Source organism: Fusarium musae, chromosome 6 (genome assembly GCF_019915245.1).
Source record: "Fusarium musae strain F31 chromosome 6, whole genome shotgun sequence".
NCBI classification, from domain to species: domain Eukaryota; kingdom Fungi; phylum Ascomycota; class Sordariomycetes; order Hypocreales; family Nectriaceae; genus Fusarium; species Fusarium musae.
The window spans coordinates 1,531,876-1,555,184 of NC_058392.1; the positions used below are offsets into that span (position 1 = coordinate 1,531,876).

Here is a 23,309-nt window from a genome sequence, read left to right on the forward strand (position 1 = left end):
AAATACTCGTCATTGCTCGCTCTCGGTCACTTCTCCCCGATGAAGATCAAGTTCAGGAAGAGAATTAGCTTTGACGTTTGTGTGTACGGCCAATACCAAATATCAAGTGCCATTCTCAAGAATAATGCAGGCTTGGCCCAATGAAGCCCGTCACATACCTCCCATGGTACTGCTCTTCCAGGTTAATGTATTCGCTTCCTTGAACATTGGATGTTGTTGTTAGGCCGAACGAAAACTGTCGATTCAAACGAAGCCTTGCCCGTTGTGTGAGGTCCTAGAATTCATGAACAAATTCGTGTGTCATACGCAAGTCACCAGCGGAAGATTCGGCCAGTCCAGTCTTAAGAAATGGCTAGTTAGATATAGACTACCATCTTCTCATGAGCGTTAACAGGCTTGAGAATTTTGTTAGACTTGATGACGACGGTACTCTATAAAGGAACAGTTCACCCTAGTAAGGCGAGGTTGAATATTCTCTCTCAGAGATCGGAGCGCAGAATTCGCGAGGTAGGTAGTGAGTGTTAGTTAATAAGGTTAAATTTGCAATGATTTTCAGCTTCGTCCCTCCTTTAACGGCCAAGTTTGTGTAATGTTGGCAAAAGGTAATCAACCGGATGGAAAAGACCTTCTTCCACAGACTCCTACTTACTCATAACCCGAATTTGAACATAATACTTCACACATTTTCTTCGTAGTTCAAATTTCCAAATGTGATAGTTAGTGTTGGTTTTGCCTATCGCCTCCATCTCCACTAAGCACTGATTTTCTCGCACAGTGCTACTCAACCCTCAGAATATTTTGTATCAACTTAATAATTATCCCCCATATTTCAATCCCGAAATGGCTTCTACTTCACGGATACCTCATCTTTTGGAATCCTACATCTCTCTGCCTCCAGAGTCCTCGCTCAATCTTGTCACCAGCGTGCTTGGTGCAAGCGCGAACTGGCTGGTTCTGCGCCATGTGTATTCATATCTGAGAGGTAGTGCAGATGGGGATGAGAGCACCAAGGACACAGGCGTCATACTGCTGAGCTTCATGAGAGATGGTGCCTTTTGGAGAGAGGGCTCTACAAAATTGGTAACAAGTTCACAGACAGATCAATGGACTATTTGTATAGGCAAATACTAATATTGGCCAGGGCCTTGATTTAGATGCCCTAAGCAGAGCAGGACGGTTCACATTCATCGACGGTTTCTCAGGACTCTATGGTGAAGCCAAGAACGGGGTACCGGGCACACGAAAAGAGAGAACGCTTCGGAGTACAGAGCTTGCAGATATCAAAGGGGAAATTGAAGGCGCTATCGCGGATTTGCGTGCGTCGCGTAAGATCCTTATTATCGACCAACTTGATGCGCTTCTCGCTATCACCGATGACTCAACCACAAGTCTCACGCTTCAAGACGCCGTTCTTAGCCTACGAAGTGTAAGTCTGCTCAGAAGAAGTGTGTCAATTGCTAAATCCTTCGCAGCTTGTTCACAGTACGCTACTCACTCTGTCAGCCGACGTGCCTCTTGTTGCTACCCAAGTTACCACGCTTGAACGAGAGCACGCCAGCCTCCTGCTCTCTTCAGCACATCAAGCTGACATGGTCTTGGCCCTACGGATGCTTGATACAGGGACAGCGAGGGATGTCAGTGGAGTAGTACGTATTACAGGACCTGGAGCAGAGACCTTGGGTGGTGCTACTGAATATTTATATCATGTTGTTGCGGATGGCGGTGTTAAGGTCTTTGAAAGAGGGACATGATGGATGCTAAATAGAAACCAAAATCAAAGCCAAGAGCAATCGTCGTGGCATGCAAGATGTTGGTCTCAGAACCGCCGCTTGACAGCCTTTCAAGTTGCAGGTCACACCTCAATCAATATAGTGTCATGCACGAGACGTGAGTTGCCACGACAGTCGACCAATTTTTTTTCCTCACGTGGGTCCGCTCAATGGCCATAGGTACGTTGATGCAGAATCAAGATGCCATTTCAGAACCTCGTAACCGAAACCCTATGGAATCTCAGAAGAGCAAAAGGGTCCTTTTTTTTTACTTCCTTGCTCAAACATGTAAAACACCATGCCCATGCTCCAAGCCGCTCCTTTACGCTCCTTTCATCCACGAACCGACAAACACGACCGCCCGTCCCAATCACCACCCTAACTCCGGTTCCAACCAGATTGTCCTTGGGTCTAGGCTCATGTTATGAGCCGCCATTGCTGTTGTATGTTCTCGAAGAGGCGGGTGTTTTTAACGTCCGTGGTGGAGGAGGGTTAGGCCAGAGAGGTGGTGGAAGGGATCAGAAGGGATGCGGTCCCCATTTAGGCCTTCTCGGCAGTAGCGCCTCGAGCGCCCTTGGGGGTACCAGTCTGGAAACCGTTCTTGAATCGTCGAGACACATCCTTGAGGTAGCGAGTGCGGCCAGTGCCGACCGTCTTTCTTCGCTTAGCCTTCTCAGACCAGTTGTCTGTTGATGCAGTTAGTAATGCTGTCCAAGAGCGTCGAGCACTCGATATCGGTTTCTCAACGCCATTTGTGAGAAGTTCACGTACACTTGCGGATCTTGGCAGCAGGGTAGCCGCAAGAAGAGCACTCATGCTTCTGAACGTGAAGAGAGCGGCGACCTATTTCAGATCCCATCAGTATTTCCGTCGACTTTGATGTTTCCAAGCCTCGCCGTTCAGACATCCCTCGATTCCCGCCATCGTTTAAATTCAGCGTCGGCTATATTTCGAATATCCGTTGCACATATCGAGGGCTGCCTAAACAGCGAGACAAGAGGGCATAAGAACTAACCGCATCGTCGGCACAAGGTGTGCGTCTTGTTGTGACGCTTACCGAAGCTGGAGGTACCCTTCGCTGTTGAGACGCATTAGCATAAACTCTTAGTTACTCTCGGGAGAAGCATCGTCTGCTGTTGTTTCGCGAGCAGCTGACGAGCGGCGACGTACTCATCTTGGCTGTGGTGTTTGGGCGGTTAGTTGAATGGCGATCGAGAATTCTTCAATTTAGGAGACCAATTTTGCCGGAGTGAATTTTTGGGAAGGAGCTGTGGGGGGTTGGATCATGTGATTTGTTTGCCCTAGATGGCAAGAGCGATGGTGATTTACGCTACGTACCTAGGTAGGGAAAGAGCAAGGATTTGCAGTCACGTGCAGCAGTACCACCAAACTTAGCGTTTTTGAGGTGTACGACTGGTGTTAGGCGCGATGAGTTTCTCGTCTCCTCCCTTTGAAGGCGTGGGAGAATGCAATTGCATGTAAGTGCTGTAAGTGCCAATGCATCAAGTAAGGCAAGGATGGTGCCTTACAGATGCCATCTCCCGGTCTCATGAAAGTGTTGCCAGTGGAAGGCGCAGAGTGGAGATGCCATCATCTACCTTCAGGTACCTAAGGTAAGGAACTGTCTGCCATGTAAGAGTCGAGGTAATACAATAAGGTAGGCTGGAATATCCTCTCAAGCTATCTCGCTCTTCTATTCTTCTTTTATTCCCCCTTTAGCCATCCTTGGTATGAGAAACGATAGTTGTCTATCTTATACTTTATCTTCGTTCTCTCTTTTCCATAGTATATAGGTACAATACATATCCTATCTAGGGGGAGAAAGAAAACTCAGTACCTTAATCCTAAGGGATGAAAAGATTTAGGTATTTTGTTCTAAGCTTAGGGGACTTTACTAAGTTTATTTTGGCACCCTCTTCTAAAGTCTTATATTTTCTTACTCCGCATCGCTGCAAGTCCAGCTTCGTACTAAGTTCTGCCTTCCACTGATCGAGTCTTGTGTGTAACAGTTATTTCGTTAAGAAAACTCATTGGCTCTGAATGACGATATGAATTCAAATCTCAATTGAAGGTACAGCTGTAATTCAAATGCTCGTAAGTTTTCACTCATATCCAAACAGCTTCTTCCAGAAAGTCCGTGAACATTAATCATCATTGAGGTATCTCGCACGCGTAGTAAGAAACATTGCCAAGTAACAAATAGTCTAGATCATAACGCCTCGAAATTCCTTCAGTTATCCAAATCTCTCTTCCCAAAACCATGCCCATGAACAACCATTTACAAGATTGGTTACTTAGTTCCAAGTTGAAGGTCCAATAAACGAGCCCTTTGGAACTGTCTTCGAGACCGCAGTGGTCTTCCAGTCCATCGTCTCCAACGCGCCATAGTTACCCCACCAATTGGGGGGAGAAGCACTGGTCAGGTACAAGGTGAAGAAAATCACCATTGTTGACATGATGAGGCCACAATCCAAGGCCGCTGAAGTGACGTAGTTGTACTGGAGCCACCAGCCCGTATATCGTCTCTTGACGAAGCGGTTGAAGAAAGCACCGACCATGCCCCAGCATAGGTAGATATACACAGAGGCTGGGGGCAACATACCAGCACCACCGTAGATAAGAGGTGTGCTGACATATCGCCAGATCGAACGAGGCCACTTGCGGGCCAGCAGCCACGTGATGATTGGTGTGACAGCACCAACCAGCCAAAACCACTGGAGCGACGAGTAGATTGAGCCGTGACTGAAAATACGAGCGGGTCCAATGGCTCCCCAGATCACAGAGGCCGTGTAGAAGACGCGGCCACCTGGGCAGGTATAGTTGTTGGGCTGATCGACCGCACAAACGTCAGGAATGTGTCCCAGTGCCCAGTTCATCACGCAAATCTGTACAATAGCCGACCAGATTGAGGCAACCAGCTGTGATGAAAACATGACTCTGGGAGGGACCTTCATGTAGTGGCCAAGCTTGAGATCCTGCGCAAAGTAAAGTGCCTGGCCCATGCAGATGTAGCCGTAATTCTTGAACATCATCATGGCCATAGGGCGACCAGGAACCATGTAGCCAATTATGAACTCAGTCAGGACATTAAGACCAAGCTGGATGTTGGTGATAGCCTGAACAACACCGATAGGGATCAACCACAGCACGGGAATAAGGAGGCAAATGAAGTACGCCCAGACGGGGAAGCCAGTTGGCCAACCAGCAATCACGCCAATGGAAATAGCAACCATGACAATGAAAAGAGCTGATGAGTGTCAGTATGAAAAGATTTGGGGTTGTTAGAATGTCACCAGACTTACTCGCATACCACCAATCCTCCGCATCTCGGTACTTCTTCATCAGTCGCATGTGCACGTCATCCTCCTGATTGCGGGCCAGCTTGAATTGTCTCCAGATCTCATGTCCATGGTAGAGCACAACGTGAACAACAACTGCTGTAACAGCTGCGAAGGACAGACCATAAGAAAGAGCAAACTGCGTCGGTAGAAAGAGTGGCGAGTATTCCTTGTAGGCAGTTTCATTGAACTGGAAGTTACTGTCGAGGATTCTCGTAACATTGTAGATGGCGCCCGTGTTGTCGTAGGACTCGGATGACTGGACTGGGAAGTAATCCGCATACCAGGTACCTGTAAAGTGGATGCCCATTGATATGCAGATGAAGAAAACAATGATGCCCAGGAGAACATTCGCGATGGCGTGGAAGGGAGGGATAAGAGGTGACTGTAGGTAACCGCTGTACACGGTCCAATCGAAGGATGTAGGCATCAAGCCATAGCCGGTCATGCCACCAAAGATCTTGTTGACTTTAACGTTGTGAGGTGCAAGCCAGCAAACCCAGGTGAAGTAAGAAAGACCTTTGAAGATCCAACCTGGGAACCAGTACCAAACAAAACCTCCAGCTCCAACGATCAAGAACCATCTATACCGTCCCATCTTCCAGCCATTGGTCTTAGTAGGGTCCGAGCCGGAGTGATCGTGAAGCGTATAGAACAAGGCACAATTGACCAAGTCAGTGGGCCAGATCATAGCAGCCGGCCACACCAGAAAGCGACGGGCAAGTCCAGCCAGCCCATATCCAGTGCAAAGAGTCGTAATGCCAAATAGGATCTGGAAAGCCCAGCCAAACTTTTGGCCGTAAAAGATTTGCTGCGCGAGGAGTACATCAGTTGCGTAGAGAACACCGCCACCGTAGGCCGCCTATCTGAGTTAGTGATGCCTATGAGGAAGAGGAAAACCGTGCATACATTGGACATGGCGACAATTACCACATGCTCCTTGTAGTTAAATTTACCGGGCTTGAGGTTGAATTTGAGACCGAACAAGGTCCATTCTCGGTCAGGCATGATCAAGTCCCAGCCAAGACCAAACGGATAGGCGACAAGCTGGACTACGTAGGTAGTGACTGTGACACTGGGGTTTCGCAACGAGAAGAGCATATTCACACCAGAACCGATGGTGCAAAGAATTAACCCGATAGTCCAGGCACGGATGGTGTTGGCAGGGACATCAACATCGTAGTTTCGGACAACAGATCTAACTTCGGGATAGGGACTGTTGTCCTCCATGAGCGCGTGCTCAATCTCAATCCCCTTCTCGGCATTTCCAGTCGCGATGGCGGCGTCGACATCTGTGAGGTCGTCGATGGGCAGATTGGGATCGAACTTGTGAGACTTCTCGAACTGCTGTAGATTCTCGAGGTAATCACGACCGGAAGCGGAGACGGTCTCGAGAGGGCCGGGGATTGGAATAATATCCTCGGCCTCGTGGCGTTTGCGAAAGAGAGACGGCGCCATGATAATTGATATCCTTTGCTCGAGCAATGGATAGTTTCAGCGACAGCGAACCGACGTCGAGGCGTGGTTTGAAGCCCGCTATGACAGCGACAACAACGGCCTTTGGTCTTGTGGTATTGAGAGACGATGTTGAAGCGAAGGAGAAAGCCGACAGCGGCTGATGCTGTGCAGATGTGGTTATACAGACGGCCTGAGACCAGTACGGGGGGGGATCTCAGCCCCAAGAACCAGGAGGGCCCAAGACTGAGGAGAAGTGTCGCTCCCCGCGAATCGCACATTGACACCACTCAATGCTGTACTCTAGGAACAGCCATATGAACCCGGTGCTAGACGGGTTTGGCTATAGTGCTAATGTTCGTGCAATGCTATCGCGGGCGACGGCACAATTGGGTCTAGACCACCTTCTTAATCAGGCATGGGCTCGGGCTCAACCTTGTCGACTGCAGTCTTCGATGGCCCCCTGTGGTTCCTCAGTCTGAAAATTCGGACCTTTTGTTGAAAAAGCAGAATGTTTCAATTCGTTGGTATTTTTGTTCGATTCTTTTGAGGCGGCAATCTGTAGAGTCGCCAAGTGTTTTAAAACATTTCAGCGATCGTAGTAGCTCGGCTCCTCTCGACTTCGGCTAGGTTTCCCTATCGCAAGGACAGCCCAGCACGCCTAGGGCGCCCTGTTCGTCCTCGATGTCACATCAGGCATTGGCACGCCATTGTGTTATCTTACGCACCCAATGAACACAGACCTTGATGGCGTTCAAGCCTTCGGAGCGCTGCTTATCTCCAGCCTGTCCAGGGTTAGTCTCGACCCACAAGATAACCATGATGTACGTGAGAATACAGCGGCTGGTGTGTGCGTGTTTCAACGCCCAGCCTGGCACTTTTGTCAACATAAACGGCTCGACCGGCTGTCAATCATGCTGAGAACGTCAAACGGTGGGCAATTTCTTCCCTATCGTTGATTGATTCAGGGCCAAACCAGACTTCAATTGCCTCCTGAACCATGATGTCGGGTTCAAGGTCCTAGAGCCAGAATCCTTCTGGAATATCGAAGGTTGAGGGTTGGTGGAATCTACCGGCCATGGATTATTCCAGGACTTTTGTTCGTTTCGCCCTTTCAACTTGCTCAGCAGATGCAGCATGTCAAAAGTCCAATCTTCGATTTGATTGTCCCACCGAGTCGACCTGGTGGTAATCGGTCTCTTGCAAAAGGTCCTTTGTGAAGGCAAAGATGGTTTCATTTACCTCTGATCAGCCTCCATCACGTGGCGAACTTTTGTTAACTTTCTGCTCGGCTCACATCCACTGCAACCAGAAGTGATGGAACCTTTGATCAGACCACTAAAAGCTCTCGAAATCTCTGCCGAAATTTTCCAACTCAGGGTCCGGCATAGTCAAGAAATACTATGAGGTGGTTTCGGGCAAAACGATGGAGAATTGGGATCTTTTGCTCGCCGAATGATATATTGGATTGAGCCTGGCAGGTTGGCTGCCTACTAATAACCTTACCATCCATCATGGCGAACTGCATCTTGTAAAGACCCACTGAATTTAACCACACCTGAAGTTCATGCGTGTAAGTGAACTTTGACCTAATAGAGAGGTTTTCTTCTTCCGTCAACAATCACAAAGCCATCAACAAATGTGCCTAACGGACACAATTGCCGAGAAACACATAGGCGCTGTTATTAGTTGTTCTTTGTATACCTTAGGTAGACAAGCCAATTCTGTCGGTTTGTCATACCACACACATCTTGCCGACAACGGAAGGGAATTTGGTCACGATAAATTATTTCCAGCGATTCATAAGAGCAAACAAAGAGGCTTTCAAGTCATTTCAAGATCCATATTCGACGACATGTAGTGTAAACTAATCATTGCTCAAGATTTATGGAAATACAAGATGGATAATCTTGTTCTCTGATACTCATCCATCAGACTTCCCAATCAAGCACCTACGCAGCGAAAATTTCCACGTTGTATCAATAACCGTAGCGATCTGTACTTCGTTTGCCGTTGGCATTAACCCCTTCAACTTATCGTACACACGCTCTCGGGCTACCACTACGTGTTTGGTTCACATAATAATGGCATTGTGTGGAAGCCAACTTCAAAAGATGACGCACTGCTGCTGCCTACTAAGGTAGGTATCTTCACTTTCATGTGCATAGCAGTGGATGTCATCGTTTCCCTCCACTCTAGTAAACTCTACCTAACTTCTTAATAAGTAAGATAACCTCACGGGAGCAATCGCGGGGTAGACAACTTGCAAGGTGCATCTAAACTCGCCACTCCCAAAACGTCCGGCATCATGTCAACAACACCAGGAGTTTCCTTCAGAAAGGATGGTACAAAGACATTCATTCCACTCGAAAATAATCCAGAAGTTTTCACTAAACTCATTCACAACCTGGGCGTTTCCGAGAAGCTCGGTTTTTACGATGTCTACAGCATTGACGAGCCTGAGCTGCTTGCCATGATCCCTCGTCCAGTTCATGCTCTGGTCTTCATCACTCCTGCACCTATGTGGGCGCGCGTTCGTGAGAATGACCCAGGTTCAAAGGAGCTGAGTTACGATGGCTCTGGTCCAGACGAGCCAGTTGTGTGGTACAAACAAACTATAGGTCACGCTTGTGGTCTCATTGCTCTCCTTCACAGCGTGAGCAACGGCACAGCGAAAAGCTTCATTAAACCAGACTCAATCCTCGATAAGATTCTGAAGAAAACACAAGATCTCAAGCCTCTCGAACGCGCCAATCATCTCTACAACTCGATAGATTTGGAGAAGGCTCACATGGCTGCTGCAGTGATGGGTGACACGATAGCCCCTGCAAGCGAAGAGCCTAGCGGATATCATTTCATCAGCTTCGTTAAGGGCCAAGATGGTCATCTATACGATCTTGAAGGAGGTTGGGGAGGCCCGGTTGATCGCGGCACATTGGACGAAGCTGATGATCTTCTCAGCAATAAGGCATTGGAAGTTACTGTCAAAAGATTTACCAAAGCTGCTGAGGGGAACCTCGAGTTCAGTATCATCGCACTGGCAACTGTTCCAGAAGGCGCCTGAATATAGATCCTTAAAAACCGACTGGGTGAGAAAGTGATGACAAACTTGACACTGGGTTTTCTCCTGTACGTTAGGTTTTACACGTGCCTGTCCTGCAGCATCAACTGATCTGATTAGGTTTACTCTGTGACACTCAGATACTTTCAAATTCGCCTAGGTGCATATTGGAAATCTTTCAGAGTTGTGTATCAAGTCCTTAGTGCTTAATATTTCAGGACAGCCGTTGTGCAATAGAGGGAGTTGCTGCTTTCACGACATGAATTTGTTACCCCAGTCCTGTGCATAGATTCATCTACATGTTGTGGCAGTTTCTCACCTGTTCTTGGGTTTCAATGAGATGCTGGCGTACCCGTCATATGGATTTTTCACGTCAGACAGGAACTCGTGAAGTGGACTAACCACAGGAGGCGTTTTGACGGTACATAATTAGACGTTGTGTATGCAGCAGCCCGTTTTTCACTGTCCTTGAATGTTTGCGTCCAACACTTGACTGGAAGCTCCTCGGGGTTTTGTTCAGTGTTGAAGGCTGAGGCAAACCCTTTCTATTTCATGGTTTCGAATACCTGCTTTAGTTGAGGGGATATTTCCTCCGCCTGACACTACCCAGACTGGACGGCTAAGTGACTACTCTCATGTAGCTAAACTATATGTCGTTGGGATCAGATCATACATATCCTTTCATATACTTTGGATACAAGCTCAAGGGAGTTTGCTTGTCCTTCTCTAGCGATTATTGTAACGTGACTAGTGAGGACATTATTCAACCTTCGACATACCCAGGCAGTCAACATCAAGAAGATTTCCTCATGCGACATCCGTGGTGGCTTCAGACCCGGACTCGATGCTGTGAAAATGCACTCTGTACCAACATTGTGTATTCTTTGCTCCTCGACCGACAAACACTTATCCTATAGTTCTCCGCTCTTTAGAGATGACGCCTTGACTCAACGAGCAGAACTACATTGGATATGATCATCGGTCATGATTGACTTAACCCCCTGGATGCCTGTGTTCGCCCTCTTCTTTTGATAGGGATTCGGGATTATAACATTTTATTACCTGTGTTCGTCTGTTGACTTCATCGTCGAGTCCATGGATGAGTGTCCCAACCGGCTTGTGAACAACCATATCTTCAATATTGTGGTCCTAACAATAATTACTGTCTCTCCTTTTGGCTGATTTTACACTACCAGTGGGAAATCTGGTCAGATGGCGCATTCTGCGACGAGTTTTCGGAACGCGGCAGCACACCTGTTACATACATTATCGGGCATGCAAGTAGCCGGTTGACACATTATGAATCACTCGCACGAGGGCCTTCAGGCCTCCGAGTTCTGTCCTCTCTGTCCTACAGTAATATTCTAGTACGTTCTCTGATTGTTTATCTTGCCAGTACTCATTCTGTTACACAGATACAGCATGATATTCATGCCTCATTGGTTGAAAGTGTAACAATCCAAGCGACAACAGATGACTTGCCAATACAGACTAGTTTATGGTCCCTCATGGTTTTCTCTTATTTGTTGTGACGGATGAGAGTCAACTCGTTAAAGGCTCGATTTGCAGCCCCCGTAGACTATTCATAGGGCAGTGCTGCCTTAAGTCCAGATAGTCTCGTACAACGACGAGTGAGGCTCTTTGCTCGAATCGGAGACAATGTCTCAGCCTTCAGCTACTAGCATTATTCATTCGACTGGTTACGATAAGCTTGGGGGTGCAAAGAATAAATATGGTCTCTTGTTAGGGCTTGCAGGAGGTCTGGTACTAGACCGAGCGACCAGAATTGCCTTGGACAACCCGATGGTTCAGCTGGGAACTGGAACATCCGCACACAACGCTTGAAGATAAAGACTTCCAGCGACTGCAGTGCAGTGTACCAAATAGATACTATGTATTTTAGACGTATACATGCGAAGCTTTGGATAAGGTGGATGGCAATACTGGTATGATCTTATGAGCTGGACTTACCTTACAGACAACTAGTTCTATAGGACGGGCACATAAACTTACCTAGGTGCTCCAGACCTTGGCTGGATGGGGTTTAATCGTAAGGTACCTTACGCAAAGGCTATTTCCATGATTGGATGTTGGTTTGACACAGCATTCAACTCAGTAGAGATACTTAAGGTAAGGTAGGCTGTAAGTTGGGCCATCTGCACATACTCGGGAGCGTAACCAAATATCACATCATTTGTCGTTTTACGGTGAGCATGCACCAGCACAGTACATAGCTTTGTGACTAGTCGAGGATTACATGTATGCTGGTCACTTTGGAATAGGACTCGTGATTCTCAATGGTCCCAGCAGTCGTCGATCTTTACACACCTCATCAATGGCTTGTCCCGCTCGGGTGCTTTAATTAGACATCAGGGCATACAACAGCCATATCCATCTCACCGAATGGTACGTACACAAAAACATGACAATCATACATAATTAAGTAACAAAGCAGCGGAGCGGATAGCTACACCTTAACGTGACGATGTCTTGACGGCGGGATCACGGTCAGCACACGAGAATATGCGAGATGTTGGAAATCCCATGTTAACCGGTCTGTTGATGACCCCCTGCAATGTCAAATTTAGCACACGCCCCATGTTCCTTAGCTACTGGGTCTTTCCATCCACGGCACAACGTTAACCAGGATGATATGGTTAACTTGACGAGATAGACCAAGAAGTACTCGACACTGTTCAGCCTTGCGCGTTTATTCGGATAACCTAGATGCCGAGGGCACACTAGATCGGAGTAAAACGCCCGTGGAACTGAAGTGAGCACGGTTTCTGCAAGTGAGCATGAGGCTATTGTTGAAGATGGATATATGGAGTGACAGTCACTAAGCAGCAGAGTATCCAATAGTTTCCAAGAGAGGTGCCTTTACAGAACCCAGTTTTAAGCGATGACTACCCACCTAATGGAAGCGAGTATAGATTTGCACACACAACGGACGTATATCCGTCCGTCCTTGTAGATCATGCAAAACGATGAAGTTTGAACTTTTCGAGATCGCGATGAGAGATCTAGCTATTCTGTGATACGGGTTCGTTTATGGAGTTGCTGGCACCCAATGTGATATATTTTATCGAAGGGATCGTCAATAGTCCCCCTGGAGCATTGATGACCACCAGAGCCGTGCATGGTGAGGATCCCTGGATTGACGGAAATAATACATGCATCGTACGGAGGACTGTGACGCCGTTGCCTTGAACCTAGTACGGTGGCTTCTATCAACCTTCAGGAATATTGGTGAAATAAGGAGCTGCGGCAGACGATCCAACTGGAGACGAGAAAACGCTTTTCTTACAGGGATCACCTTGACTTTGATCTCGCCAAGCCAGTGGTATGTGGAAGCGAACCCGAAAGGATAGGTGGATCCATCCATCAACATGAATGAAGGGAGAGCTTGGGAGACTTTCATTCATTCCTTTTGAGGCGGGCGAGATTAGGCGCGGATGCGGGAAGCTTGCCCAAATCTTTAGCAAAATGCCAAGCATCTGTGTGTACATATTCAATATTGTTCAATGGCGCTCTATAGTCTGCATATCGTCAGCTCATCAAGGGTTTTTCGTTCGCTGCACGTCTCAGTACATCCAATAGCTGACGCCGGTAGCCGGCAACAACGACTTGCCAGGTAAGCCCGGCAGATCGACGATGAGGTTAGAGGAGAACGACATGACTGGTCGACTTACAGCGGATCAAGCAAAATCACTAAGGCGACTAGCTCGAACGGTCTATCCCGGGGCATGGAAGCGTATTTGAAGGGTAGCCTCGTCACCAAAATAGGAGTGGCTTCGTGGCGCGCACGTTGAGAAAACGTCCACTACTCGGTCTATATACCCCTGACCCTGGTCTTCTTAGCAGGCCGAAAACCACAAACTCGTCCCATGTCCATTACACCGTCTAGACCGTCTTGCCAAAAGGGCTCGAAAATCTGGCTCGTTTCGGCATTACGTCATCGATTGTAGTCGCGGTAAAGAAACGCCGGGTAATCCGGAGTGTTAGTTTATTGGGATTTCGCCTGTATCGGAACCGCCTCTTGTTCCTACGAAGACATTCCTGGACTAGGTACCTAGGCAGTAGGAAAAACTCCTTTTAGCGCCAGATAGAAATGGGATGGGAGATCATCAAGAAAAGCTTGTTCACTTTGTGTCAGTACGTGTTAAATAATACCTGAACCACACTTAACGACACGTACTCCTCAGTGGATGGCGATGGAATGTGGGCTTATTTCTGCAAGGTACAGCGCGACAAGACAGGGGATGTGTTTCCAGGATCCGCGATCGATCTAGGTAAGGTACCTTAGGGAGTTGGCAGCAGGTACCTTTCAGGTACTGCTGTTTTTTTCGACGGCATAGGGAGCCCGGAGGGCTCTGAAAGTCCGCACCTCGCTGTGAGCCTCAGAGATTGTTGAGCGACATCCTGACCAAACAAAGTCTGACAAGCTCCATCAGCAACTCTTGTCGCCAAGACAGATGAGGACTAGGACTAACCAGTTTCTGCCAAGTAGCGGGCTGCTATCCAACTTGGCACGGCGGGAAGACAAGTTTAACCCCTGATGGCCCTGGTAATTGAGCCATGGCGACGGAGAACACGCGTATCAAGGCCACTGTTCCGTGGGATGGTTTGTAACTGAAGTTATTTTTGCTTGGAGATGGAACAACTCCATCCCTCTTCCGGCATAGAGTTTGAGGCGACGCCGATATGGAAAGACAGGTTCTTCAAATTCTGCGTTATCTGGTTTGTATAGCTGTTGGTCGAACTATCTAGAAAGACAATCCCGAATCCTTTGCAGGACTCCAATTGAGGTATGGAGGATATTTGATGCATATCGTAGTTTGACGACAGGACAGGATTTACCCGACCGAAAGTTATTACAGCTGTCTAGTAACCCACTAACCAAATTAAGGAATGGCCGTCGAAACGAAGCATTGGATACAGTTTATCATGGACTGGCATGAGGTTGGTTTGTTTTAAACTCATTGCAGCCAGGAAAGCATTCCCACAGCACAGACATTCAATGTTTCGAAACCCACATCCGACTTCTAATTCGAAGACTTTTGACTACGTACGGAAAAGATGACTTTGTTAAAACTCTGCTCTTTGATCGGCGTACATATAGAAAAGCCAATTATTAGTTTCTTATTGGGTGAGATAGGGGGACAGCACATGGAACCGGAAGACTTCAAATTCCCGGTTGGTGGAAGGGTTTATTGACGATGGGAACTGTTCCATTGAATTTACCCACTTGATCATACAGTACTCGGCTCCTTCGGGGCGCAGCATGTGGGATGCGTACATACATCGTGTTGTGTGATGCTCCACGGCGCTTGAACTTTACATAGGTCACATCCAGCTGTTTTGTTGGCAGCTCGTCAGGGTTGCCCTGCACTCTGAATGAGAGGGGTTTATCTTTGCATGTGCTTGTCCTAATATTAACTTTGATGAACTGTGAGCTAGTCAATACGGTGTCTAAACCGCCAGATACACTAGGGTTTTCTAGGCATGATGGGTTCTAAATGCAGCCACCCATGTCAAGCAATTGTTTTGATTACTCCAACTCAAGGAGTTTTGATGTGAGCCTTGTGTTGTACTGCAGCCGTTGTTGGCTGTCCGACTTCCTATATAGTAGACTGGTATTATGGATCATGCCATGTGTGGTCTGCGCAGAATACAGCCAACTCTCATAGAAAGCTTGCACAAGATTGGAGCTTGGAGATCTATCAAGGCCTCAAGCCTGGGTATCTGCATATTCGGTTCATCATCAAACCTAATTACCGGCTACCAACATCAATTGACCTGTTGTCGCGGCGTCAGATGATATGCTCCAGTATCCGCGCGACCCCGTGCCGCACGACGTGGATGTCAGGGTGGAAGATGCTGGTAGGGATCATGATAAGGAATTTGGACAATGGACGGCGATGGAGGTTGAAAGACAAGGGCAGAGTCGGGAAGATTTGGGTTTGGACGGATTGAGGGCAATCGAGTTAGGGTCCCATCTATTCGTACTAACCAAGCAATTGTTGGTGACTGACTTCTCGCTTCTGGGGGGGGTTTGCTTCGTATTCATTTGGCTGTGCGTGATTGATTCCCCTCGTTTACTTCTCCCTTGACTGAGCAGAAACTTCTCCTCTTCACCCTCTCTCTCCTTTTTTGGACATTGTAGATTCTGGTTTGCTGCATCAACCAACCGCAGCCTACGTGAGATTCGGTCTTTTTTCTTTTTTAATCTTTCGGGTTGTGTGGCGTCTGGGGAACATTTGACCACCGAAGCTGAAAAGAAAGCGAGAGCGGAGACCAGACGACACGCGACGACAAAGCGAGCTACCTACTCGACCCAAGAGAAAATAAATGCGAAACACAACGATCGAACGGAGAATCAGCGACGAATGAGACCGATGTTTAGAACAAGCAACAGCCGGCAATAATTCTCAAACCCTGGGACATTGGATCCTGAACTGTTAAGAAATTTCGGTGTTTGGTCAAAAGTGTTTTCTTTTGAACGGACGAAAAAAAAACCACACCAAGACACTCAAATTGAGTTCTTTGGATCTTTAGCGGCGGATCCCTTGATATTTGTCAACGGAGTACTTTCAACGGTATTCCGGCAGTCACTTGTGCAATCAATCATCAGCTGGGCTCGCTCTCTTCGAGTACGGACTACGAACTACGTACGGAGGAGGATTTTAATTCAACCTTAAGCTTGCGCGTATTTTCCTCGTGGCATTGGGTCCTCAACTTCCGGCCGCTCCGCACCGATCCTCGTTAGCTCCAGCAACATATCGAGCTCGAAACGAAGGTCTTCCGAGTCCCCCGTCCTCGTCACCATTCGTCACTGTTGCCACACCACTGGCCGACCGGCCTAACTATCCTTGAGTTGGGAATAATAATTCTATTGCGAGGGACAAAAGAGAAACAGTGCTGTAAGTTGATTTCTTGCTATTGTTGTGAATTGCTTGGCCTGAAGTCTTATGCGTTGCTGCCCTGATTCTCCAATTGAGTTTCATGGAGCAAGTGTTAGTGGATAGTCTCTGCTTCATCATGACTTCAAAGCTTTCCTCCATCCATCCCTTCATCACACACCCCTCTTTCTAGCCGTCTCTGCCTATTCCCCAACCTGTTTGCCATTGGCATTTTTTTCTGGGCACAACAGAATCAAATACGGGGGGTTGCATTTTTGGGGGGCAGCATTCCGTTTTGAACCATATCCTCGCCTTGCATTGCATCTCATCACACACGCACATGTCTGCCATGTAATTTGAGCCTCCCAACCACTGGCAGGCTGCAGCTCATGATATCGTTCTCTTCCTTCAAGCTACCTCCAGTCGGACTGAGCCACTCCCGCATATCGTACATGCCGCCGCCTCCGGCCGGGGTCCCCCCTTGTCTTATTTCCTTGTATCTAAGCCTCTCTTTCACATACCTGCTTGCTACATACGCACTTGTTGCTTGCTTGCTTTGCTTGTTGCTTTGCTGTTTCGCTGGCCCCTTGCAAAGCTCGGCCCCCTTGGTTCTTGACTTGGCCTATCTTTACTGGTCTGTTGTCCACTCGCATCTTCTGTTTCTCCCACACGCCTCCTCTCACTTTCCTCTTGTCAAAATCGTCTAGCCTAGCCTCTCCAGAACATCTTGAACACCCCGGTCCCCAGAGAGATTTACAGTGGTTGTCTCTGCCAAGTACACTTCAGGTAGGCACTGCACTACTTGAGTTTTCTCTCTCGGCAGCGCCTTACCCCCCTGCCACCTCAATTCAAATCGAGGCCCAATCATTCACGGGCCATATCATCATTTACAGGCGAAACACACAACACACCAAAGACCAGGCGACCCTCTCTTTCATCAACCCGAAGCTGATTAATTTAGTCAAGGCAGCGCAGAAGCTGCAAGCCTAGTCGATCGCAAAAAGGGACAACCGCGGGCCCGCCGTACTCGTACCGATAAATCCTCCTAGAGCCAAGTCCGCGCAGCTTCTTCCGCGCCCGCTGTGAGATTTCTAAGCTTGAACAAGGGCCCAATTCTTGTTGCAGCTTCTCAGCTCAGCCCACTCTCGCTCCTACAGTCCGTCCGACTACGATCCCCAGATAATCTCGCACACCCCGTTTGGTGCACCGTCCACCGAGGCCATCTCAGCTCTCGTCCCACTCATCATACTCACTACTGGCCGCTTGTAGATTTCTTGCTCCTTCATTGCATTTCGACAGTTGACGCACGAGACGCCGCTGTGCTTCCCCCCTGGTACGCCATCCTTCTGCCTACGCCACGATTTAGGCCCTGTCGCTCGTTGATTCTACGGCTGGCTGTCACTACCTATCACTGCCGTCTTCTCGCCCACCGACGCCTCGCTGGCCTCGTTCCCATTCGATAGCTTCCTTCTCCCGAGCCGCTACATGCACAATTGAGCTGCGCTATCGTCTTTGATCCTCGTCGCCCGCATCTCTATTCACAATAAACGGCAATCATCGTCAGTTTGAGCGTACATATCCTTGCTTAGACAGGTACTTCCATCAGTCCCGATCTTGTTGTGTTGTGGTACCCAATATACGCCCCAAGACTACGGGTCCATCGTTAGAAACCGCTCCGTTACACCCTCAGACTGGACCAGGCCACTATTCCACATTAGGACCCGCCAGACATTATGGCGCCTGTATCGCCCCGGCTCAAGATTCTATCAGGTTTGTCGTCTCTTCTCTTACAATTCTCCCTTCATACCTAGGGTTAGTTCACGCAGAAACCAGAAGTGGACGGTCGCGTCATTTCAGATCAACTGATCCCTCCCAATCCTTCATCAGTTGACACAATCTCTCAAAATCTTTTCTGTCTCTTGTATTCCTTTCACTCGTTTGTCTTGAATCCTCACGTCAACCGTCAGGACGGTTGCTCGTGCAGCGTCCCACTCTTGTCGCTCATCATGGCCAACAGTGAGCTAATGTCAGTCTGTTCAGTGGGAGGCAATCCCGTCTCGGCGTTCCTATCATGGAGGCTCCAGGCCACCAACGCGTGTGATGTGACGCTCGTTTGGAAGTCTGGTTACGAGCATGTGGCACAATACGGTATCTCGTTCAAGTATGTGAACCAATGCGCTATGACTCCAACAATATGCTGATTGTCAATCAAGATCCCCAATATTTGGCAATGAGAGATTCAAGCCTCGACATGGTATGGTTAAACAATTCCCTTCCCTTCGTCCAGCATGCTGAGATAACATTTCAAGTTGTTCGAAATCCCGAGGATGCCGCGAGCGCTCGAGACGGCCCATTCGATTATGTCGTACTCTGCGTCAAGGCGTTACCTGATGTCTACGATCTTGCCTCAGTCATTGATTCGGTCGTCACCCCCCAGCATACATGCATCATCGTCAACACAACACATACTCTCGGAGTCGAAGCTGCTTTGGAGGAGCGATTTCCTACCAATGTCGTCCTATCACTTGTTTCAGGCGCTGAGCTCACACAACTCGGCCAGAGTGAATTTGAACATAAAGGGCCAGCAGACATCTGGATTGGTCCTGCTAACAACCCGAACAATATCCCACAAACCATCCAGGAGGACATGGCACAGGCCTTAGCAATGACACTTAGTTCTGGCCAAGTGGAATGCAAAGTCTCGCCAAATATCCGCCAACAGCAATACGAGAGAGTGATTGGGTTTGTCTTTCATCTAAACGCCTTGATGCTCAACTAACTGACGTTACAGTCCTATTGCGTTCCATCCGATTAGCGTTATCTTCGAAACTCCCAACCATGCCTCGCTCTTGGAAAAGGTTGGCGTTAGGGACATGGTATCGGATGTCATTGACGAGCTGCTTCGTCTAGCTGATGCTAATGGATGCAAATTTGATCCCGATTTCAAGCAGAAGACGATTGATGAGATGTCCAAAGCTTCCGGAGAGAGCATAATGTGGCAGGATTACGTTGCTCGAAGACCTATGGAGGTTGAGACGTACCTAGGATCGCCCGTCAAGCTGGCTAGAGACTCGAATATTTCCCTTCCTCGTATCGAGACACTTTACTCGATTCTTCATAACCTTAACCTGGTCAACCGCAGCAGACCCAAACCTGGCGATCCGAATGCGAATATCATACCACCCGCTTCCCCCTCCGCGGCACCTGTGCCTCGAATGCCTTCACAAAACAGCCATCGACCCATGATGAACGGTATGCCCAACGGAAATGGTATGCCTCCTCGCCAGCCCAGGCCTCGGAACTCTTCCAACTTCAGCCAAGGCGGTATGCGCCGTGGGCCGCCCCCGATGAATGGTGGACCACCCAATGGTTATGGTCGACCTCCTCCAATGAACGGTCCTGGATCTCGTCAGCCTTCAAGGCGAGGCTCATTAGAGGAGACTAACCTGGAAGAATTCTCTCATCTCGTTCTTTATGACGATATCCCTGAAGGTTCCGAGCCATCCGTCAATGGTGACCCAGCAGACATTAATCTCAGAGAACGAGAGTTGGCCTTGCGGCAGCGTGAAATGGCAATTCGTGAGCAAGAAATGCGAATGCGCCGTGGACCGCCACCTGGCCCTCCTGGAGGCCCTGGCCCTCGTCGTGGCCCTCATCCTATGCGCAACAGCAAGCAGGTGTTTGACGAAGACGATGATGACGATGACGATTACTTTGACCCTACTGCCAACCCTGGCCCTCCGCTGATCGATCCAGACAACTTCGATATGATGAGCGTTACCTCGAGAAAGAATCGAAAGGCTCCAGGACCAAGCCCTGGGCAGTTTCGCCGTAATCCCGATGACATGCCGCCTCCTACACGAGGCGGTCGATTCAGACCCAACTTCGGCCGCAACCGATCTTCTCAAGTTGGTCACAGCTCCATGACTTCTGAAAACATCCTGGAAGACCCCCTCATGAGCTGTTCCTCGGATCGTTATGGATCCGTTGACCGTGGAGCGATGAACGCAGGCTCTCGAGCAAACTCACTAACAGCGTCAAGGCTTGACGAGATGCAGCACGGCCCAGGTCCCGGTGGACCTCCCGGGATGAATGGTGCTTATCCCCGGCGCGCCAGTCAGTCTCCCGGGAATCCTTATACTCCATCCATGCGAGGCGGTAGCCGACGGGGATCGCCTCCCGGTGGTTACGGTCCTGGCCCGGGCATGAACGGCCGACCATCACCGCCGGATGGTGTTCGCCAACCTGTCCCTCGTCACCCACCTGGTCATGGTAACTCAGTAGCACCACAGCAAGTTGAACAACATATTGGGGTGAGCGCCCTCCACCAAACTAAGCCTAGGAATGTTCGCAGTCTGACGGGTAGTGCGAGCGCCAGCGCGGGCAGTGGTGAATTTGATTCCGAACAGTCTGCAAACAGCAGTCAAGGCAGCTTGCCTCCACGGCCGCCAATCGGTGTGCGTTAGGACGCTCTACACGGCGATAATATTCAACGGAGTACCTAGGACGTCAGGTTCCAACACACGGTTCCATCCAAGACGCCTTTCCAGCAAGGCCTTGATATTCTTGTTTTCGCAGGGAGTTCCGGTCATGCTTTCTGCATCGCTTTAAAGGGATCATTTATTTGTCCCGTCGCGAAGCCCTGTTGAGGCCATGTGTACTGCATCTATGCATCTGGCTTGAACAACTATGCGACACACCTCGACGAGGACGACCCTATTTCATTTTGTTTTTATCATACGCCCGAGTTCCATTGAAAACACGATACGACACGACAAGAGTCACAGTCACTTTGGACTATTCTCAGACACGACGTCTTTTTAATTATTCCTATCGATACAATCCGTACATACATTGAACAACCAAACAGAATTAGTCTATCCTTGGTAATAATGCATTGGAATTGGGGAAGATATACTGTTGCCTTTCAGCATATAATCGGCTCTCAATTATTCAAGGCTTCGTTCATGAGACGCCCGAGTCTTGGTTCTGCTTTGGCATATTGGGACAGCCTCGCGCAAGAAAAGGGAATTTCGGAGAAAGCAAAGCCCGCTTTACAAAAGACAGGTTGGGACTGAATAATGAATGTGCCGGTGGAAAAACGAGGAAGTGGGTGGATTAAGACCAAAGGCATTGCACCAGCTGGGAGCAAGTCTTTGTTTTCCTTTGATTGTTGAAGCGCCCTCCAGAAGTTTGCGTGGACATGTCATGAAAGGTCAAACGGACTTAGCAAATGAGGAGGGATCATGATAGGCATTGTTTTTCTTGGTGGGTTTACACAATCAAATTAGACTACGGATGGTTGTTTCTTTTTCTGGCTAAATCTGTTCATCGCGAGACGTTGTGGAATGTGAATAGGAAAGCCATCCGCGGCATTGGGGGCATTCCTATTGGAAATATATATAGATACGAAATAGTAGTATGGAAGAGAAAAGTGATGAAATGATGGTCAAAGATTTCTATATCACGTTTAACCATTAGTATCATGAGCTGAATTATCTATCCACCTGAAGGACAAGCCAGAAGCAGCCTGATAGTCAACAATACCCATTGCCCGATTCTCTCAGCATCCGGCAGAGAGCCACTTTACTACTGTATACTCCGCACCTCGACTCAATATGCCAACAATAGCGTGGTCATCAAAGCTGAGAAAACAGCCAGAGCTACATAGCCAGTTGTTCTTGCGCCGTCGTTAGGATCCTCACTGCCTCCAGTGATGTTCCTGGTGCGCAGGCACAACAGTGAAGGCTGTAAAACATCGTCCAGACTATATGTGTCGGGATCACGACGACCCCAGTTGATCATTACAGTCCAAACACCACGCACAGCGTAGTCATATGCTTCCTCTTGGGTCATCGCATTATATTTGCCAGCCGTCTGTGGACGTTGGCTGATCAAGGTCTTTCCGCTGCCAAATTGACTCAGATTCGCCCCAGCTATGTCGCGGGTCAGTGTCCTTTTGCTCGAATAGGTTGTGAAGCTATACTTACGAACTCCGCCATACGTTGGGCCGTAGTCTTTGTAATACTTCTCACATTTAACTGGCATATGTGGCAGCATTGTGCACTCCTCTCCGTTCCAGAAATATCCAGCTGCTTCTGTGTTCAAGGCCTCTAGGCAGTCTTCGTCAAGGAACGAGCTGCAGTCTCCATCGTCGTGTTGTGCATCGTCGGTTGCTTCATCCTTCAGGCGACTGGGTCCCCAGAAAGCAACACACACATGCCAGTCTGAAGAGTTCGTACGACTGCTATTCAGCATTGGGACCCTCATTCCCTCTGGTGCTTGAACACTGATGTCGGTGCCGGGATAAGGTGTATCGTCCTCAGGGTCGTCCGTAATATTGGCTACGCGAATGGTAGCCGTCCATCCGTCAACAGTTTTGTTTGGCGGGAATCTTTCCGATACATTATACGCCTCAAATTTATATGTCCCTGTTGCGTTGGGGTTCTTGAAAGCAGATTGCCATGCTTGCTCGCTCATGTTACCTGGGCTTCCACCCGTCCCGTATTGACCATCAAATGCGATGGCCGAGGAGGTCAAAGCAAAAATTGGGAGAACTGCTTTCATATTCGAAGGCGGAGGCAAAGATGACACTACCAATTAAGTCTCAATTAAGCTTAAAATCAACTCAACCTGGTTGTGTGAGGGGCTTGATGTCTAGATATAGATACATACATAACATTCCGATCTGCGCGTGTCTATAGAAGGATTTATCTAGTCGACACTGAGCCTTGGCTACTCACGATCCTAATAGGCCCAGACGCTGGATCATCTGGCCCTTTAC

The 23,309-nt window shown here is 48.5% G+C and overlaps 6 protein-coding genes across 6 annotated transcripts; 3 read left to right on the plus strand and 3 right to left on the minus strand.

Annotated features, from left to right (window-relative positions):
• Window positions 1-840: 840 nt before the first annotated feature.
• Window positions 841-1,751, plus strand: J7337_008349 (uncharacterized protein; the record flags this gene model as incomplete). The annotated part of the gene is made up of 3 exons (XM_044825968.1): window positions 841-1,080; window positions 1,142-1,426; window positions 1,473-1,751. 3 exons carry the CDS (start codon window positions 841-843, stop codon window positions 1,749-1,751), a joined length of 804 nt encoding a protein of 267 aa, XP_044678885.1.
• A 558-nt stretch (window positions 1,752-2,309) lies between these two features.
• RPL37 (60S ribosomal protein L37) lies at window positions 2,310-2,676 on the minus strand (the record flags this gene model as incomplete). The annotated part of the gene is made up of 2 exons (XM_044825969.1): window positions 2,310-2,455; window positions 2,541-2,676. The coding sequence occupies 2 exons, from the start codon at window positions 2,674-2,676 to the stop codon at window positions 2,310-2,312; spliced, it is 282 nt and encodes a 93-aa protein (XP_044678886.1).
• A 1,387-nt stretch (window positions 2,677-4,063) lies between these two features.
• Window positions 4,064-6,565, minus strand: J7337_008351 (uncharacterized protein; the record flags this gene model as incomplete). The annotated part of the gene is made up of 3 exons (XM_044825970.1): window positions 4,064-5,016; window positions 5,072-5,969; window positions 6,017-6,565. The coding sequence occupies 3 exons, from the start codon at window positions 6,563-6,565 to the stop codon at window positions 4,064-4,066; spliced, it is 2,400 nt and encodes a 799-aa protein (XP_044678887.1).
• A 2,305-nt stretch (window positions 6,566-8,870) lies between these two features.
• On the plus strand, window positions 8,871-9,626 carry J7337_008352 (uncharacterized protein; the record flags this gene model as incomplete). The annotated part of the gene is made up of 1 exon (XM_044825971.1): window positions 8,871-9,626. The coding sequence occupies one exon, from the start codon at window positions 8,871-8,873 to the stop codon at window positions 9,624-9,626; it is 756 nt and encodes a 251-aa protein (XP_044678888.1).
• An 8,905-nt stretch (window positions 9,627-18,531) lies between these two features.
• On the plus strand, window positions 18,532-20,991 carry J7337_008353 (uncharacterized protein; the record flags this gene model as incomplete). Its single annotated transcript, XM_044825972.1, has 4 exons — window positions 18,532-18,686; window positions 18,739-18,779; window positions 18,835-19,267; window positions 19,317-20,991. The coding sequence occupies 4 exons, from the start codon at window positions 18,532-18,534 to the stop codon at window positions 20,989-20,991; spliced, it is 2,304 nt and encodes a 767-aa protein (XP_044678889.1).
• Window positions 20,992-22,138: 1,147 nt separating this feature from the next.
• J7337_008354 (uncharacterized protein) lies at window positions 22,139-23,005 on the minus strand (the record flags this gene model as incomplete). Its single annotated transcript, XM_044825973.1, has 2 exons — window positions 22,139-22,461; window positions 22,516-23,005. 2 exons carry the CDS (start codon window positions 23,003-23,005, stop codon window positions 22,139-22,141), a joined length of 813 nt encoding a protein of 270 aa, XP_044678890.1.
• Window positions 23,006-23,309: the final 304 nt, after the last annotated feature.